This window comes from Archocentrus centrarchus, chromosome 15, assembly GCF_007364275.1.
Source record: "Archocentrus centrarchus isolate MPI-CPG fArcCen1 chromosome 15, fArcCen1, whole genome shotgun sequence".
In the NCBI taxonomy this organism is placed as follows: domain Eukaryota; kingdom Metazoa; phylum Chordata; class Actinopteri; order Cichliformes; family Cichlidae; genus Archocentrus; species Archocentrus centrarchus.
This window is the reverse complement of record NC_044360.1, coordinates 14,671,971-14,690,508: the sequence shown is the minus strand read 5'-3', so window position 1 is coordinate 14,690,508 and position 18,538 is coordinate 14,671,971. Positions and strand designations below refer to the sequence as shown.

The 18,538-nt window shown below is 38.9% G+C and overlaps 1 protein-coding gene across 3 annotated transcripts in view; it reads right to left on the bottom strand.

The window, feature by feature from the left end:
* Positions 1–996: 996 nt before the first annotated feature.
* Positions 997–18,538, bottom strand: part of LOC115793117 (cGMP-dependent protein kinase 1) — a 94,357-nt gene continuing 76,815 nt past the window's right edge. For 2 of the 3 annotated variants that reach the window (XM_030747901.1, XM_030747899.1), the window contains exons 8-18: positions 14,155–14,220; positions 11,414–11,488; positions 7,164–7,260; positions 6,886–7,025; positions 5,580–5,669; positions 5,202–5,343; positions 4,599–4,762; positions 4,232–4,354; positions 4,083–4,145; positions 3,932–3,998; positions 997–3,824 (exon numbers count right to left, since the gene is read on the bottom strand). In XM_030747901.1, the coding sequence (XP_030603761.1) occupies positions 3,726–3,824; positions 3,932–3,998; positions 4,083–4,145; positions 4,232–4,354; positions 4,599–4,762; positions 5,202–5,343; positions 5,580–5,669; positions 6,886–7,025; positions 7,164–7,260; positions 11,414–11,488; positions 14,155–14,220 (1,126 nt within the window). In that variant the 3' untranslated portion in view covers positions 997–3,725. Of the gene's footprint in view, positions 3,825–3,931; positions 3,999–4,082; positions 4,146–4,231; positions 4,355–4,598; positions 4,763–5,201; positions 5,344–5,579; positions 5,670–6,885; positions 7,026–7,163; positions 7,261–11,413; positions 11,489–14,154; positions 14,221–14,401; positions 14,535–18,538 lie in introns of those variants that run through there. The other variant, XM_030747900.1, reaches the window with a different exon arrangement.

Below are 18,538 nucleotides of genomic sequence, written 5' to 3'. Positions count from 1 at the left end.
CCAACGTGTGCTTGATTACACCAGTGGCGGACATCAATGTGTAGGATATGCAGACCATTAAGGGGTGTGAAAACTTTGCCGAATTAATGGACTTCCGTGGAGAGGCCTTTCAGGCTTGACTGGCACTTTGAGATTAAAGGCGACTCTGATCTACCCTGCTCTTTGACCCTGTAGGCTCCACCACTTCAAGAAGGAGAAATGTATTTAAGAATATTCAAATTAAGTCTCAGTGGGCGCTGATGACGCCCCATCACAGTTTCTATGTTATCTTTAAGTTTGGATCTCCAGCCATGCTGCCCCTAAAAATTCCTTCTGATTTATTTTTATTTTTAACTTTAAACCTTTAGTGACACTGATTTCAAGTGAAGTGCGTGATAGAAATAAGAACTTTAGTTTCTCCTTGAAGATAGGTTTGCACTTAGACGTCATCTGCTGGCCACGCATCCTTTATCCGAAGTTTGAGTGTGAGAACGCGTGTACCAGCGATGCGCCGTAGACACCTGACAAACACACTGGCACTTTGCGCATTTGAATTGCTGCATATCTTTTGAAGTAGAGCTTTTATCTCCACTTTACTAAATGTCAGTGCTGGTAAGGTGAGCTCCTTTGATGCACTTTTATCCCCTTTGATCTCGCAGAAGTGTCACCCTGTTGTTATGGCTGAAGCCATTCCCCTGTGCCCCAAACAGATTTGTTGTGCGAACAACACGGAGCCCAGAAAAGCTGAATCATCCGCACTTACCACTAAGTGGATGACATTAACTCTAGGAGTGATTATTAGATATCTGGGAACCGTAAGCAGTTCACATGAGGATGAGGCTCTTGGGTGTCGGGACATTTTTAGTCTTACCAGCAGCTCCCTCGTGTGGCAACTACGGCAAACTCTGCAAAGCACAAGTTTTCCCTTAACCACCCTGAGCTCTTCAAAAGAACACAACAAACACGACTCAAAAGTATTGTTTTTACTCTATAATTTTAAAAATCGTACACGTGGCACTCTGCAAAATAATTTACAGCAGAAAAATAACAACACAAGGCAAATATCAGGTAACTTTGCAGAAGGCAGTCAATAAAAACTCAAAACCAGTTGTTTGGTAAGTTATGACATACATAAGGCTTTGTGAAAACATAACCCGCCCTTAACAAAATAAAACACTTATGGTTTATCTGAAGAATTAAGATTTCTCCTGGTTTACAGTTCTTCATCAATAGATTTATATAACGTGTGTGTTTGACTTCCTGGGGTGAATGAACATGGGAGAATTTTGCCTACAGGACTTCCTCCCTAGACAGACTTTGCAAAACATAGTTAATATTGTCAAAAGGATCATTTTTTACCTTTGTTTCTTTCAAGCCTAACCAAGTTGATTTGTTGCCTAGACAAAACCAAACAACAACTGTAAACTGCAACGCACAAGACAGCGTTTGAAAGGCAAACTTCTCCTCCTAGAGGGGCGAATGAAATATGACTCGAGCTTTTTGAGTTCTATTTAAACCAAACGGTGAAATGAGAATTTTAATCACGACGCATTATGATTAATGCTGTCCAAGATTGTCAAGAGTGGTAAACAAAAGATATTTTCATATTTGTACTGGCAAAATATTAAAAACTGCAAATCATTCTTGCCATCTCTAAAAGCTCTAATGACTGAAACAGGTGATGGATGGTCCTTCTGAGCTATGATTAATGCTCACTGGTGTTTTATATCAGGCCAGTAGTGACTGACTTCAAAAGACCACATTAGATATGTAGAGAAAAGCATGTCATTGCAGCCATATCAGGTATGATAGCTTTTAATCATTTTAAATGTTCCTGTGACATAAATCACAGCCGTAAGCAGGAAATTTATTTCATATATTTTGGCAGCCATCAAATGATTAGAAATTCTCTGTGGTGATTAATGTATTTATTAGCTATAAGAAAGGATGAAAAGCAGCAGACACGTACGTTTTTGAGGTGTATATGTGTTCATGCAGCATTGAGAAGGTCTTGTGATGTAAATTTTGTATGCCATTGACTTAAGGCACTTACATTCCTTTTGACTTTATGCTCTGATTTTTTGGATGTGAGAGGTGACGAGCTGGGCGAGAGATCGTGGTGCTAGTGTTCAACGTTGAGATTTCACAAAATATAATCTTAATTTCTTCCGCTTCTTTCTGTCTCTAGGAGACATTTTAAGATTTCCACATGATCATGTGAAGTCGAGATAGTCTTGCGATAATGCAAATGTGGTAAATCTGAGTTCCAAATGAAGATGAATGAATTGTTGGATTGATGAATTGTTATGGGCAAACTCGACATGGCGGAACCTGTTTAAAAACCTTGACAATACCACAAGTGATTAATCATTGATCAAGTTCACAAATTTATACAAGTCTCCAATTTTCTAAAGAATGCCGTCAAGTACGTTACAAAGTAATCAAGCACAAAAGAAATCACAATACAAAAACAAATAACCAGTACTGTCATCTCAACATCGCTTATTATAATTTATCAACAGCACCAAAGACACCGAAACCATGTTCACAGTTATGTCAGTACTATACAGGAGAGGACGTCCGGTTTGGGTGGCTTGGAGGTGTGACTGAAAAACAAACTGAAGACGGATGTAGGCAGAGGAGCATTCATATGTGTGAATTAAAAAAAAAAAAAAAAAAAGCCTATTACAGAACAGAAAAGTGTGACCTCTACTCAAGCTTAAAAATGAGCTATAACTGTGGATTTTCTCAGTTAATGGTCTTAAGTGCATAAGGACACATTGCTTCATGGAAATACTAGCTGACATTTCATGTGTGCCGATATGTGAGTCATTAAATTTTTAAGCAGGGCACTTTAAGAGTCACGTCTATTTCCACTGAATGCACAGTGTTTGTGCTTTTCAAGGTAGATTAATCTCATAAATTGTACTAAGTATTTGATTTTAGCCCAGAAGTGTTCACGTGTGACAATATATCTCGTAAATTCAAATACTATGTACCATAGATACTGTGTTTTCAATAAGAAGAACCATCTGTGACATTCAGGTTAGTCTTGAGCACTTGGTACCAGTTGTACATGCCATCTGTAATGTGTAGACGTCTACAAAGTATTACAGATTGCAGCAAGCAGCTGCATGTCGATAACCAGGGAGCAACTGCAGTAACATCAAATCCCCTCCCAGAGTCCACCAAATATTTCACTAAAGATTGCAGAAAAACAAATCTATTAAAAAAAAAAAAAATCAATAACCCTCCTCTTCCTCTTTTGAGTGGTTGTCAAAAGAGGAATGTTCACACAGTTTGTTTGTTTTTTAAATTATAGACGCAAAACAAAATTTAAAACATTCATCCATCCACTAAACATCTTTTCACGTTACACTGGGAAAACCTGGCTCCATTATCAGCCTCTGTTGTGTTGTGTTTGTGTGTGTGTGTGTGTTTGTATCCCTGCACTTTCTCTGCCTTTTAGACCCAAGTGTAAAACAACACTGGAGAAGTGCTACAGCAGTCCCATTATAAATGCTTGATCCAGAGCCACAGTGAAATAAAGGCATATTGGTGACCCAGAGGGTTTGCCATCCATCTGTTTATCTTCTTTTCCATATCTTCTCTTTCTTTTTTAATGCAGTTTTTTTTTTTTTTTTTTTTTTTTTTTTAACATTGCACCCATGTCCTCCAATAATGACCAAACCATTAAAAGCCAACAAATAAAGAGTTTCTTCTGGTTTCAAGAGGTGAGGAGGACTTCAAAAATCAACGTCCCAGCCAGAGTTGTCATCAGGAGGTGGGTCTTCATTGTCCTCTGGGAAGCTGTCGAAGTTACTTGTGTCAACTGCTGATGTGACCTGATAAAGACACAAAATAATCTTTCACACACAGAATAAACAACAACAGCGAATGATGAATTTTGAGAGCGAGTGACCGTAAAACAAAAACAACAGTGTGCACTTACGTTAGGGATGATAGGCGGTGTCAGTGTCCCCTTCTTCAAACCTTCCCAGTTAAAGCCCTCAAACCATCTAACAGAAAAATAGCATAAATTCATCATTATACAGAAAACAAATGTCTAAAAATGTTTGGATTAAGTAAAAACATTTTCTCACTTGTGCTTTTGGATGTCTTTGACACCATTTTTCAAGTTTCCCAGTCTTTCAGAAGGATTATCCCTGAAGTAGAAAAAAAAGTATGATTCAACACGCAGGCCACTTAAATGAATTACTATGTGTAAATGTCTACAGGCACAAACACTTACCTGCATAGCTTTTTGATTAGGTTGGCAGCATTTTTGGTAATTTTCTTTGGAAACTCAATCATGTCGATTCCTCTCAAGATGATGTTGTAGGTTTTCATAGGATCGGGGCCAGAGAAAGGAGGACTACACAACAGAGGCCAATGTATTACTTTGAAGTTAAAAGTGCTTAAGTGTGGACAATTTTGTAATCAAGTACTATCAAACTGTTCTGTGTAAATTGTGTATTGAACTGACACATTTTCATTTTCACCAGGTGAATCAACATTTCCAAAATGTTTTGTACAGTGTGTACCATTATTGCAAAAAAAAAAGAAAAGAACAACTTTATAAACAAGTTTGTTAAGGACAAGCCCAGGCCTGTGAGTACCTGCCAGTTAAGAGCTCAAACATAAGGATTCCTAGAGACCAGTAGTCAGCGGAGATGTCGTGGCCCTTGTTCAGAATGATCTCTGGTGCTACATACTCTGGGGTCCCACAGAAGGTCCACGTTTTCTTCCCAAACCCAATCTTCTTGGCAAAGCCAAAGTCCACCTAAAGAAAACAAAGATTTTGTTGTCAGATTTTGGTCATTAGACAAAGAGGAATTTGACTTAAAATCCTCCTCATGCTATTTGGGTTCCTATCAGATCGTGTTCACTCTTATGCACGATGATAATGATGGAAATAGTGGCATCAGTGGGTTTGGAGCTGAGCTGAGTAGCTGGTGGCTGCTCTGCCAAAACAGACAAACTGGTTTCTCCACAAGGAGAAAAGGGAATGGTGGTGTACCTCAAAAAACAGAATCTAAAATAACCTTAGTTGTACTTTTCTTCACACTGTGATTATTCTTTTATTTAAAGCCATTGTATGGCAGTATTCAAAATGATTTTTGACATTTCACTGTACATGAGAGGAAGATGGCATTTCTCTTCTTTTGCATCATTGTATCCATCTCAAAAACACACAAATAGTTTCCATGTTGAGCTCTTACCAGTTTGGCATAACCCCTGTGGTCCAATATAAGGTTCTCTGGCTTAAGGTCTCTGTAGATAATGCCTTTGGAATGCAGGTAAGCAAAAGCCTCCACTACACAGGCTGTGTAAAACCTGGTGGTTGAGTCCTCAAATGAACCCCTGAACAGAGCAGGAGATTAACATTGGATATACATATGGAACTGTAATTTATATCAAATAGTAAAATGTGATACAATGTCAATAATGTAGGTATAAAATCACTAGAAATATTACTTAGAGCAGGACTCAAATATTGTCTTACCAAAATTACCATAACTGCTACACTTTTCTTTGCCATATAATTGTGTGTGTATGACACTAATCAGTTATGTCTGATGTGGGGAAGATGAGCTTACCGGTCTCTAAGAATGGTCCACAGTTCTCCGCCTAAACAGGCTTCCATCAGCATGTAGAGGTATTTGCTGTCCTTGAAGGTTCTATACAGTCTGAAAACACACAGAAGTGTTTGCTGTAAAATGCGTAAACGTGCAACTATAAATGGGCTGAAGAAAAGCAATGAGTTCATTAACCGCTTATCCAATTAGTCAAAATCAAAATTCCTATTATCTATTTTGAACATATGGTAATAATGAAATAAAGCAATCTGTTACAATCTGATACAATTCAGTATATAAAATGTTTGTTAAAATATACATTCACTCTGGACTTGCACTGAGATGAATTTGTAATGCAAATAATTTTGGTAAACCTCAACACTGTACAACAAAACACTCCCAAAGTGTTTTATTAGATTCAAGTCAGGGAACATACTTGGCAGGCCAAGTGTTTACTTTTCGCTTGTTAAAAAAAAATTGTCATATTGCCAAATGTTTCTCCAGCCACGCAGCTTAAGACTGGCTTATGTTGTCATTCAGTATTCCAGTACACAAACTAGCATTCATGATGCCATCTTTATTTAAACTTTCCTTTCTTTCTGTTTGTATCCCCTTATCAGCACTCTCCCACCTTTGTGTTTTATAGTCAGTCACCAGGATGCTCCTGGCCACAAACACGCCAAGGAAGCTGAACCTAAATTATTATAAACTAATTTATTTCACTTGACTCAAGAACGTCAAGCCAGTAGTTGTCATGCTCCTTCTCGTGTTCTTTGCTGTATTTTAACCATGCAGTTCCATCCCACTTCATCAGCAAAGGATTTCTGAAACACTGTTTTCCACAGATAATCACTGTGCCAAGTCAGAAGTACTTAATGGAAAGCAAATTGTGCGTACCTTCATTATTCAAGGGTGACTATTGAACCATCTGTTATTAGTAGCATGGTTTGCCTAAATCTCTTAACCACTGCTGCAGCTGTGTTTTGTTAGCCTGCTGATGCTTGCATCTCCCATCTTAATGAAGTCACACTATCTGGTTTCTTTCTTGTTTAGGCAGTTCTTTATTATTGTTAAGCCATTTTAAATTACATACAACCCAAGCCAAAACTGAGAACACTGTGGTGATGGCAGACTCTTTTTGTAACCATGTTCATTAAATTATCCCTAATAGGAAATGTTGTTTTCAATAGCTTTTACTTTGATCATCATTGAAAATTTGTGTAATACTGTATGCACAGTTTTAATGTGGGATCAAATATTTATTAAGATGAACACTTATTGCCATTATCTATGTTGCATTTTAAGGAAGCTGATGTTAGGAAGCTACCTAACAATGAAGTCAGAGTGGGCCTCTTGCATGATGAGTTTTTCTGAGCGAATGTGCTCTTGCTGTCTTGTGTCGACGATGTGTCGCTTCTTCAGGATTTTCATTGCAAAGGTTTTGTTCTCATCACTCTTGAGCTGAACCTGCAGAGATTGGGAAAGAAAGAGGTTCGGATATGAACGTCGGGCTGTAAATGAACGTGTGCAGCTTGTCAGACAATTCAAGAAATGGGTAAAGATTTTTTCAAATTCATGTTAATGTCACAGTGCAGTGCCTCGTACCAGCTCAACACGTCCAAATCCACCAACCCCCAGAGTGTCAATGATGTTAAAGTCAGCTAGGTTCAGATTGAAGAAAAACGCATTCTCTGCTTCATACCTGTGGGGCCAGGAAAAAAGGGAGGAAAGAACGAAGGGGAACAGGATTAGAGATGAGATGAAGGATGAAAGAAAACATAATCCACTTTCAACAACCTGAGACAAAATATCCGTCTTTCCTTGAGCTCATTTGTTTGCAAATCTTAGAGGATTTAACTCATAGTAATCTATCAAGGATGTTATTGAGGATGTGGAGAATATAAATATGAGCACATGAAAAGGATGTTTTTGAGTTTAAGTATTCTGGCAAATTACTTTGACCTATCTTTGATCACAGACTAACTGTCCCCAGCTTGTCCCAGTTCTTTATAGGAAAGAACAAAGATGGGACATCCGTCACACGAGCTACTCACTACTCAGTTGGCTCAGAAGACATGCCTTGGCTCTGCCAGTGAACTCCACAACATGCCGGCATGCTGGCAGTGGAGATTGTTTCCACGTGTCCACCCCTTATCCCCAGATGCCCCGTGTCTTCTCTGGTTATTGTTTGATCCAGACAGAGTTTCATCAGCTCAGTTTCTGGATCAGTGGGCTTAGGACAGATCCAAGCCCGAATTGGCCTTTCTGGGTCACTCAGAACAGACTACCTCCTCAACGTCAGGCCTCTTCTCTTTCAAAAATATTTTAGCTGTATGTTTATGTAGGCAGCAACTTATCAAAAAATACCTGCACAGAAGACGTGTTTAGATAAGTCAGCAGCCTTCTTTCATGGAGCTGCAGGGATTAAGGTTATTTACATAAAAGTAAGTTAAACACTTTTATGTAAACTGTTGCAGGTCTGAATGTAGGAACTAAAATGCCAAACTGTGTTTGCCTTTCATTCTGGCTTATCTGCCTATTTCAAGTGTAAAAAAGGGAATTGTACTCGTTTCAGATCAGTTACACTGGGAACCTTTTCCCTAAGCTACATGGCAGTGGGCACTTTGGTGGCACGTGTTGGCAGGTTACAGAGCACGATGTTTCTCGGAAACACATCAGGTTACCAGGACACTCATGGTTTATTTGTGTGTATGTATACACTATTACTATCATGGGAGATTTACAGGTTATCCTTTCATCTTTCCTCCCCTACCCTGACCTGGATGCAGGCCCAGGAAACACTTCAAATCCCCAAATAAGCTCTGCTTAAGAAAAGGATGGAGACAAGTAACCAAGAGTACTTGACATACTGTGTGTGGAGCAGTATTATTAAAAAGTCAGTGTGACTGATGCAGGTGTAAACGTGGGCTTTGAGTGTGCACACATGAAAAATATGAGATGTGTACAAGGATGTGTCTGGGCTTTTACAAATTCTGCCAAGATACAGAAGGATGGGAATGAGGAGAGAATTTTACATTGTAAAGGAGCAAAAACTGTTATGTAGCAATAGCAATATACAGCCAGCAGATGGAGGCGTTGCTTCATTATAAGGCATCAGTATCAAAGAGCTGATGAACTCTGTGCAATTCACAGCTGAAGCACAAAATTAATCTTTTTCTATTAGACAAGCAATGAAAGAAGAAATCTGCATCTTCTGTTGTCTACAAAAGATGAACACTTCTTTAGGCGAGTAACAATATAAAACCATTAAGTTGCTTTGCAGTGTAATGAATAATTTTGTCACAGGCAAAACACAATGTCTTAATCAAGGACACAGTCTCTGTAGGAATTAATGAATAATGGAGATATTCACTAAGGCAGCTATACACAATACAGTTTTTTTTTTGTCCAGATAAGCAGAAAACTACACTTGTCTCTATCCATGACTGAGCCATGATATGCCAGAAACTGGAATATGATACCAGGGAGAAGATCCTGTGGGACTGAAAGCACACATCCACCTTAAATAGATGTCTAAACCATGACCTTGAATTAAAGTGAACACAGAGCTCAGCAGCATCTCTCACAATGTGCTGGGCAGCATATGTATTATAAGTTTGAAGTAAGATGTTACTTACAATTGCCATCTTGAAAATCCATTACAAGCTCAGCATTGCAAAGTGTGCCTATGCAGGTCAAGTAGCACCCCAGTGGGTGATAAACTATATCACTGCACGAATGAGGTCATAAAAATGATGCAATCCCCATGTGTCTAAAGTGTGTGTCAGTATTTGTGCAGGAGTGTGTGTGCCATTATCCTCATTTACTTTGCTCCAGTTCTTCTTCATGTGTCTGACTCAAGGGAGTAGAAAGAGGAGAAGAAAGCGCTTCTGACCTTAAACCAGACTTAAATGCCACTTTTATTTATAAGAAATTCCTCACTCTCTCAAAAGATGCAGGACCTGCTGAGTCATAGTGGGTCATATTTTCTCATTAATTTTTAGTTATTAAAGGTTTTCTCGCTGGAAGGGCCTAAACTGCTGATTAACAGTAAGTGGAAATGGCTGCTTGAAAGGACAATTAGAACATTTTAATCACAAAGAGTAGGGAATAAAAACTGGTATTAACCTATTCGAGGGCCATCTAAATGACTTTTTTTTTTTAATTTGCGCTTCGAGAAGCAAAAGATTATTTTTAGGTCATTTTATACCTTTGAAAGAAAGGGTAAGCATAACGCTTCAGGATATATGGGTAACATAATTTCAGATTTCTCGATAAAATATTTAATCTTACGATAAGTCTGCATTGCCAGAGAAATGTTTTTTCTTTTACCTTGTCTTATCTTTAGATTCTCCCTTTGCCTCTGAATATATATATATATATATATATATATATATATATATATATATATATATATATATATATATATATATATGTGGAATAAAGTGAAGTGGCAGCATTGTGTAGTATGTGTGCATACAGCACGTGGCAGGGCTCTAGTCTTTGAAGAAAAGACCTGTGAACCCCACAGAGAGCAGCTGTAATTTCCTGTACAGCAACGGCACAACTGAAATATGCTTATCCACTGTGACCAATCAGAGACAGTTTCTATCACCGTGGGATCCTAACTCAGGCTTTCCTCACCGAGAAGCAAACGTGCTCTGTTGAGTGGGGAGTACCAGCAAGAGACGACACAGCACGCAGCAGGGAAAACTGCCTTAATCAGAGTGATAAGTCAGATTTGAGGAAGCAGAGAAGGTGAGTGGGTCTAATTTGAGGGAACATATTGGCTTGATGATGATGATAAACATTTGTCATGCAAAAGTACAACTTGTTACTCGTTTGCATAAAATTTGCATTGCATAAAACTTGTTTCAGCATATATATATAGATATATATCTATATATATATATATCTATATGTGTGTGTGTGTGTGCGCATGTGCGTGTGTGTGTGTGATGTACTCCTTCTTGGTGGCTCATTATAAAGGCTCAAATTATAGAACCAAGGCTTCTGCTAATACAACACAACAATATTGTGTTGATCATCATTTCATGTTGACAGCCACTGGCTATTATATTATCATATTATCATAGATCTACTGTCTGGCCAAACAATCAACAGTGGAGCCATAGAGGGGATCTAGTCAGGGCTGAAAGCCAGAGGTAAGACACTACACCCCCCCACAGCCCTTATTGCCTCCTTCCAGCTCTGGTGTTATGTTCTGCTGTTGACTGCTCTGCTGACTAAATGGCACTGACTTGCAAAAGATCACTGGCACTTTCAGCTAGAAATCCACAGCATCAGGCAGACGTCTAGTCTGTTTTGTCACCCTCTTGTTCTCTCTCCGTCTCTCTAAATCTATCTACATATGGGATAAGCTGTTCCTGCTCTCTTGCTCCCCGTAAACTGTCATTACTAGGTTCTTGTTTCTACTCACCTTGACTCTCAACATAGCGCTGAATCAGTGGGGTATCAAATTATGCCAAGAGATGGCTGAATGAACCTCTAGATTCCCACCTCAATGCCAAAGTGCCTTCTACAGAGCCATTCTCTTGTTTCCATAGTGAAGACAAATAGAGTACATATTAATTCCTCCAGAAATAGAGGTGAAGGTCATAGCCTATGCTTTCTGTTTCCCACTGGGTGTTGCATTGTTACGTAACGGACCTAAAGGCACAAAGCATTAACAGCTGGCCTGCATGTTTCTTCACGAAACACTGCAGCTGTGTAAAATTCTTAAAATGAAACGTGAGAAAAACAAAACTCAATTTCCAAGTAAAAAGTACTACAATTTGTTTGCATGATTAGTATTTTAATTATTTATGCACAGCGTTATTTTTTCTTTGTCTTACTTGGCTTTGGCATCAGCGTCCTCATGGCCTTTGCTGGATACATCCTCCAAACTGCCAATCAGGTGCTTGAATGAACTGAAACACAGGCAGTAAATGTTAAAACAGCACTTGGTGAAGTATTTCAGAGCATTTAAAATCTACAGTCGATCCAGGTCCAAGTAACAGATACAAATATTCTTATTCATTCTTATTCATTCTAGGTAATGTATACATAGCTTATGTTACAGGGAATAAATCAGTTTATATCTGTATGAGAAGCTGGTGCAAAGTATGACCAGTCTGCCACACACACTCCCAGTTAGTATTAAATATTCATCAGTCTGCTTTTACAGACAAGCCTCTAAAATTGCAGATGAAGACACAGATGAGAAGACAGAGGTACCCAAAGAGGTGTAAAATAGTGTGATGGCAGATGGTGGGTGAGAGGGATTTTTGAGACAAAAGTAGACACTTTGCATAAATATTTAGGGAATAAATTAAAAATTAAAAACACACTGTGCTGAGTGATGAAGAAATCACTGGAAATTATGCAAGTTATTAGTAGGCATGAATGCCCATGACAATATTGTATATCTTTTACAGTACTAAGTAAAGTCCATTAAGTTATTTAGCGGAAAGAAGCAGAGCAACATCTTTTTATCCCTTTATATTTCAAATTATGATAAGAAAAAAGTGTAAATTCTGGAAATTAAAGCATGATATAGAATGTATTAGATGGACCTACAGAACAGTAAGCTGCACATTATAGTTGCTGAAATAATATACTTGCATTTCTTGAAAGAATTGGTACATGAAAAATAACTCCTATGCTTTGGCTCATTTCTCCCTGAAATATGACTCTATGCAAAAAATAAATAAATAAATCCAAACATCCAGGAAGAACAACTGCAGTAGCTGAGACACTTTCCAAGCAGGGCTCTTCAAGCTGTCAGCAAGAAGATGCACTGCATCTGGTGTTTTCTCCTGTTGAGACCATAATGCCTACTAGCTTGGGCTGTTTCTGAGCTGAGCTTTTCTCTAAATGTTTGGCTGCTTATAGTGTCTATTGGACTGAGCCAGTAAATCCCTGCTGCTTCTTTTTTTATTCTCTCTTGCTTTCCCACGGCTCCTGTAATTATCCTTATTTTACCTCTTAACGTGCACACTGTTTCCTTTTTAAGCGACACGCGTGCACGGATATTAAGAAAATAAATAAATGGGCCCAGAAGACCCAAAGGTTCAAAAACAAATATTCTGCACCAAACACAGTCTGGCTGGGTGACACATAAACACACAGACTGAAGCACTTTTGTGGGCTGTGGCAGCATTAGCTGCTTGTATGAAAGGCAGCAGTAATCACCTGCACTGGATGACTCACTCGCTATCCCCTCTGCTAGCTTTGAGGATGGCCCATTTGTGCCTGCTGTGTTCCCTAAGGCCACAGGGAGCCCCTTGGAAAGCTGATTTCCTCTCCCCACCAAACCTCTTTTTAATGCTCGAGACAGAGATGCTAAGAGACTGAATGTTTCCTTACACAGTAAACAGTTATGAACTTTTTCAGCTCTACAAAACTTTTCAACAGCACAATCTTACTATAAAACATGACATCGTAATTAAATGTCAAGTAATATTACTGTAATTAGAGGAAAATAGCAAATGTTTGAGCTCAGACTTGCAGAAAAAAAGATACCGTGAGTTGAAAAAACACCGTTATGCTCTGGGGTAATGTCCTAAAAATCAGTGAAGAAAATAGCAGCTGTTAGCCATTTCTTTGTAAATCTAGCATATATTTAAATTCTTTACTGAAATTGGATTTTGGACATGTTACACCTGGCTTTCTGGCGTAACTTAAAGCAAGTGCAAATAAGTTCATTTCTTTCATTTTTGCATGGAAAATATTAATATGACAATCAAGGAACATAGAAACTGGACAAATTTAGATGATGGTTTGATTACATTTATAACTTTTATCATTTACAAACTTTGATTTAGAGCAGGACTGTTTAACATCGGCTCACAGGCAGTGTCTAAGTGACAAAAATTATACAGTTTTAAATGGAGTGTAATACTAAAACAAGAAAGGAAGACTCATGAAGACAGCAATCTTAAGCAATAACATTTGTATTACAGAAATAAGTGTCAAAGTTTTTCTTTCATTCTAACAACGGCAACCATAAACTGGTCACGCCAGATGAAACAGGGCTCTAAGAGAACACCCTCTGAATGTATTAAAATGAGTAATGTGTAGTTTGATGTTTTTCTTTTAAATCCAGCTTTGAAACTATAATATAAAAAGGATATGCCAATTAACTTGAAACATGCCTCATTACAGAACATTTTTTCACATTTACTGGACTTGTTGAATTTTACTTTAATTTTAGATCTATTTGAAATTTTTATGACAGCTTTGATGTTTTGAGCCAAATGACAACTAAATGTGCCGTGGCCACTTGCAAAGGTGCATGTGCCTTTTTCTTTGTGTATTATGTGTTAATTACCACAAGGAAATTGATTTAGACTTCCGCAGTGAATCTAAATCACTGCATAAAGTAATTATGCACCACACACAGCCATGAATGCTGGCAGCCATGTTGGCCACTTACATAGGTTGTGTTGTTGGCTCTACAGAGATTTCATTGCTGCTCATAACAGACATTTATTCATTGTAAATATTGCAACATCCATTTCTTTTCATGTAGATGAGCACTGACATTGCAGAGGAGTCATTATGTTCTCTGAGGATCAACTTTATTGATACTCACTCTCGATCGATGACTAGACAGGTGACCGCGCCTGCAGCAATAACACTCGCTGTCCTGATGTCCTCCCTGGAGAAAATGAACATACACCACAGTCAGGCACAACTAAAAAACTAGAACTTTGATCAAATACTGTGTTGCCATTATAAAAATACATTTTTATTCATTTTATATCACTTCATATGCAAGCTTGACACAATAAAACATCACTATCAACAGGCAACACACATCACAGCAGAATTTGTATTACTCTTTATCATATTTGACATCACGTTCATCTTCCTCTGATGACAATCCTTCTTCAGAGGAGTCACCCCAATCGCAGGAATCCTCTGAGTCCGAATCCCAATTCTCCATCCTCCAATTTTTTCTCCGCACAGAGTCCCACAGAGATAAGCTCTAAATCTGAACCAGCACACTGCCCAGGGCACCCCCCCAACAAAGGACACCTGTGTAGTACTTCTGTATATGTCTCCAATCCGAGGGTAGTGTTATCCACTTCAATACAAACTAAAAAATGTAAAAAAGACAAGAAATTCTTCGGGAGGTGTCCCATAAGCAAATTATTTCAGGTTGTACCCTTTCAAAAAAGTAAAAAAATAAAATAATAGATTATTTTACTATCCCGAAAGGGAGCAAATCAAAAGCTAAAACGGACTGCTTTCAAGATTTAAAAAGAGTCAACTGAATTCAGCTGAGGCACTAACAGTAACTAGCCTTGAACAAACACCGTCTGTGTCTGGTCTGAACTCAAAGACATATGGCAACCTATTTCAATGAAGTGAGGTGACAATTCCTCCTCATGCCATGTCAGCTCCCTCTGCCTTCCCTCGTCCAAACACACACATGCACAAAACCCCCACACACACTCACGCACATGTTCATACACAATCTGCCTCACTCTTGCTACTGACCCCTTTGAATAAAGGTCACAGCTGGTGGAAGAACAAAAAAACATTGAAAGGTGAGGACTGCAGACGAGAAGGGAGGATAGGGGTATATTAACAGTGGACTACTGAGCCCCTCAAGCTAGCAATGTTACAAAATTTCATTCACCTCTGATAAGCTCCAAGGACCTCTATCCATGCTCTTAATGCAATACCCTGGCCCGCACTCCCCCACCTGTTCTCCAGCTTGGCCTCGATAGTTTTCAAAACAATTGACATAGACATACTTACAGTATTAGCAAGCAGTTTAATGGGTAAAAGAACAGTGGTCTGCAACTCAAAACGCCAGTGATTTAAACACCTTGCAAGTGCACCTATTGTCATCTTTCTCCAGCTGCTCCCTTTAGAGGTCACCACAGCGGATCATCTACTACCATTTCACCCTATCCCTAGCATTCTCTTCTGTCACACCAACGCTCTGCATGTCTTCCTTCATTACATCCGTGAATGTCCTTTGTGGGTCCTCTTTTCCACCTGCCTGGCAGCTCCATATTCAACAACCTTTGTCCAATATATCTACTATCCCTCCTCTGCACATGTCCAAACCATCTCAGCCTTGCCTCTCTAACTTTGTCTCCAAAACAATCAACCTTTCTGTCACAGCATTAAAAAGCTTGATGCTAATATTAAACATGACCAAAGTTTCAAATAATGAGGTCAGCGTCTATGCAAATAGTCCCTGTGAGCAAGTTCAGACTTCAAATTACGCTAAATGCAGAAACCCCACCCACCTAGTGTTCAAAACCTTCTGTTTGAGAGGGCGAGCCAATCTGAAGCAGTTTAACGTGACGATGGCCTAAAAGGAAGTTGCTTGTTTCAGACAGTAGATGAATGGTGTACCAAGGAGCACTAAGGCCCAGTTTAAAATAGATGAGGATTATTTTGAACTGTGAATCATGCAAAGACAGTAAAGTCCAAGAATAACAATATGGAGAAAAGTCATCTCATTACGAACACACACATTACACATATAGCAACACACATAGCAGTAATAATGAGCATCAGTGACATACACAATGTGTTACAAAAGTTAATTTGTCTCATAAAAGGAAGTGTACAATGCATGCGTCATTCACTAACCATGGTGATACAACCAAACAACATAACAGCTTGGGCTATACTGAAATAGTGCTTATGTAAGCATGAATCATCCTTAAGAGACCTCAAGGGTTTCATATTAGACGAAGCCTTTTACACCTGTCCCCTGCTGCTTGACTGTAGCTGAGGAAAACAACTTTGTGTGCCATGGCAGTGATACTGGCGATGTTCTATTTGAAATACAATCCCTAAACAATATTTGTCAGTGTGATTCATTTGCACACTGCTGCGCCTAAGTCATCCACTAAACCAAAGATGGCTCAGTACTTGTTAATTGTGGCACAAGAAGAAATGCACTGGAAAGCAGCCACACACACACTTGCACAAGCACTGTCACACTAAAAACAGCTGCATGCTGTGTCTGGAATGTCCTTTGGACTTACACAGGAGCCTGTGGTGTTGATTTCCAGTAGAGGGCTGAAATGAACATGGTAATTGGACAGTGATCTGGTGTCCAGGGAAGGGGGTTATGAAAATAATATATGCTTGGAATCAAAGAGTGGGGCAGTAGCTATGGGCAGGAGGGAGGGAAGTAAAGCCGGGGTTAAGACTGGGTCAAGATGCACACATTGCTTTGTGCATAATTTCTGTGACTGAGACATTTTCAGGTGTGTTGACTTTCACAAAGTCAGTTTCTTACATACATATTGCATATGATGCCAGCAGCCAGTTTCAAATATATATTGTCTAAATGAGACTTTATTCAAATAGTAAAAAGTCTCATTGAGATTAAAGTTGTCATTTCTGTTGCAACAGCCTCAGGTAGTACAAGCAGCAACCCATTTTAACTAAATACAGCATGCATCCATCTTCTACCTCTAATCTGGGTCTAAGTCTAGGGGGCAGAAATCTAGATGGTCAGAGCTCCCTCTCCTCTGCCAACTCCCCCACCCTTTCATGGGTATTCCCTGGCAGGGTGGTCCTGGGGCTTCCTCCCGATTTGACATGCACAAAAACCTTGGAGGCATCCAGGAGACATCCCGGTCAGGTGCCCAAATCGCTTCAGGTGGTTCTTTTGATGTGAAAAGTGGCTCTACTCTGTGCCCCTAACAAAAGATCAAGCTTGTCACCCTGGAGGAAGCTCCATAGGGTATCTGCCAGCTGTACTGTCAAATCTAATTCTTTCGGTCACTTCCCATTACTCGTGGCTTTAAGAGAGGGGAGGAAGGTGGGTTGATAAATAAATCGACAGCCTCGCCTTTGCGCTCAGCTGTCTTTGCCACAACGGCTAGGTACAAGCATCTATACCAATTTACGTTAAAAAATAGACTTGAAAATGAACAATTCATAAAATTACAACAATATCTGTATCAGTGGTCAAGTGTGTGCATATGAATGTGTCTCCTTCCAAATCAACTACATATACTAGGCAGAACAAAAGCTTTGTTTGAATAGTGTTTCTTTTGCTACATTTATTATGGGATAAGACAATGCTGTAAGTGACCTGCATGTTGATTTCTTGAAACAGGCCTCTGGAAAGCTTTGCATTAAACTCCAGAATCTATTTTAATTTTAAAAACCTTTAGCAAATGACTCTGACAGCATTCGTGCAGCTTTTTAAAATGAAGCACAAATAAAAAAAAAAGTATACCTACTTTCAATGCATGCCACACATTTTTTTGCAGTCATGAATATATTTTCCTAGTATTCCAGGAAGCCGCTCCTCAGTTAAGTCTGAAACACTTCCTTATTGGTACATTAATGGTCTTGTTTGAAGTTATATTTCAGTCATGAGCTACACTATGTTGTTACAAAAACAAAACAGGGACCACACAGCTCATGTTTGGTTATTCTAACAAAGATAATGTGGGAAGTCTCAGATGTCTGAGCTTGCCACGAACACACTAACTCAGCTTGCATTTCTCATGCGGAGCATTTATTTTTGTGGCCGGCACAAAAATAAACCTTTTGTGGTTGGCTTTCTATTTATTATTTCACACGTCAAATCTCTGCTTGGACACACAGTTGACACATCAGTCTGCCAGACTGGTACATACTTAAATATTTAGTCATTTAGCTGTCAGTGCAGGGCTCCAGCAGCAGCCAAGTGTTTCCTCACCTGCACCCAAAATAAAATCTTTGGCCCATGGGAAAAACAAAAGGAGCTGTACTTTTTTTCTTTTTTTTTTTTTTTTTAATATATAACTGCACTGCTACACAATAAAGGTGCATGTTTCCAAAATAATGATTAAAAAAAAAAAAGAATTGTGGAGTTTACGTTGACAAATTGCTTCTAAAGCAGTCTCACAAAGTTTCAAATCTTGGTGAGAACAGTAGCAACATGATGCCTTCAACAACAAAAACTATCTTATAGTTACAAAAAAATGTGAAATATACAGAGA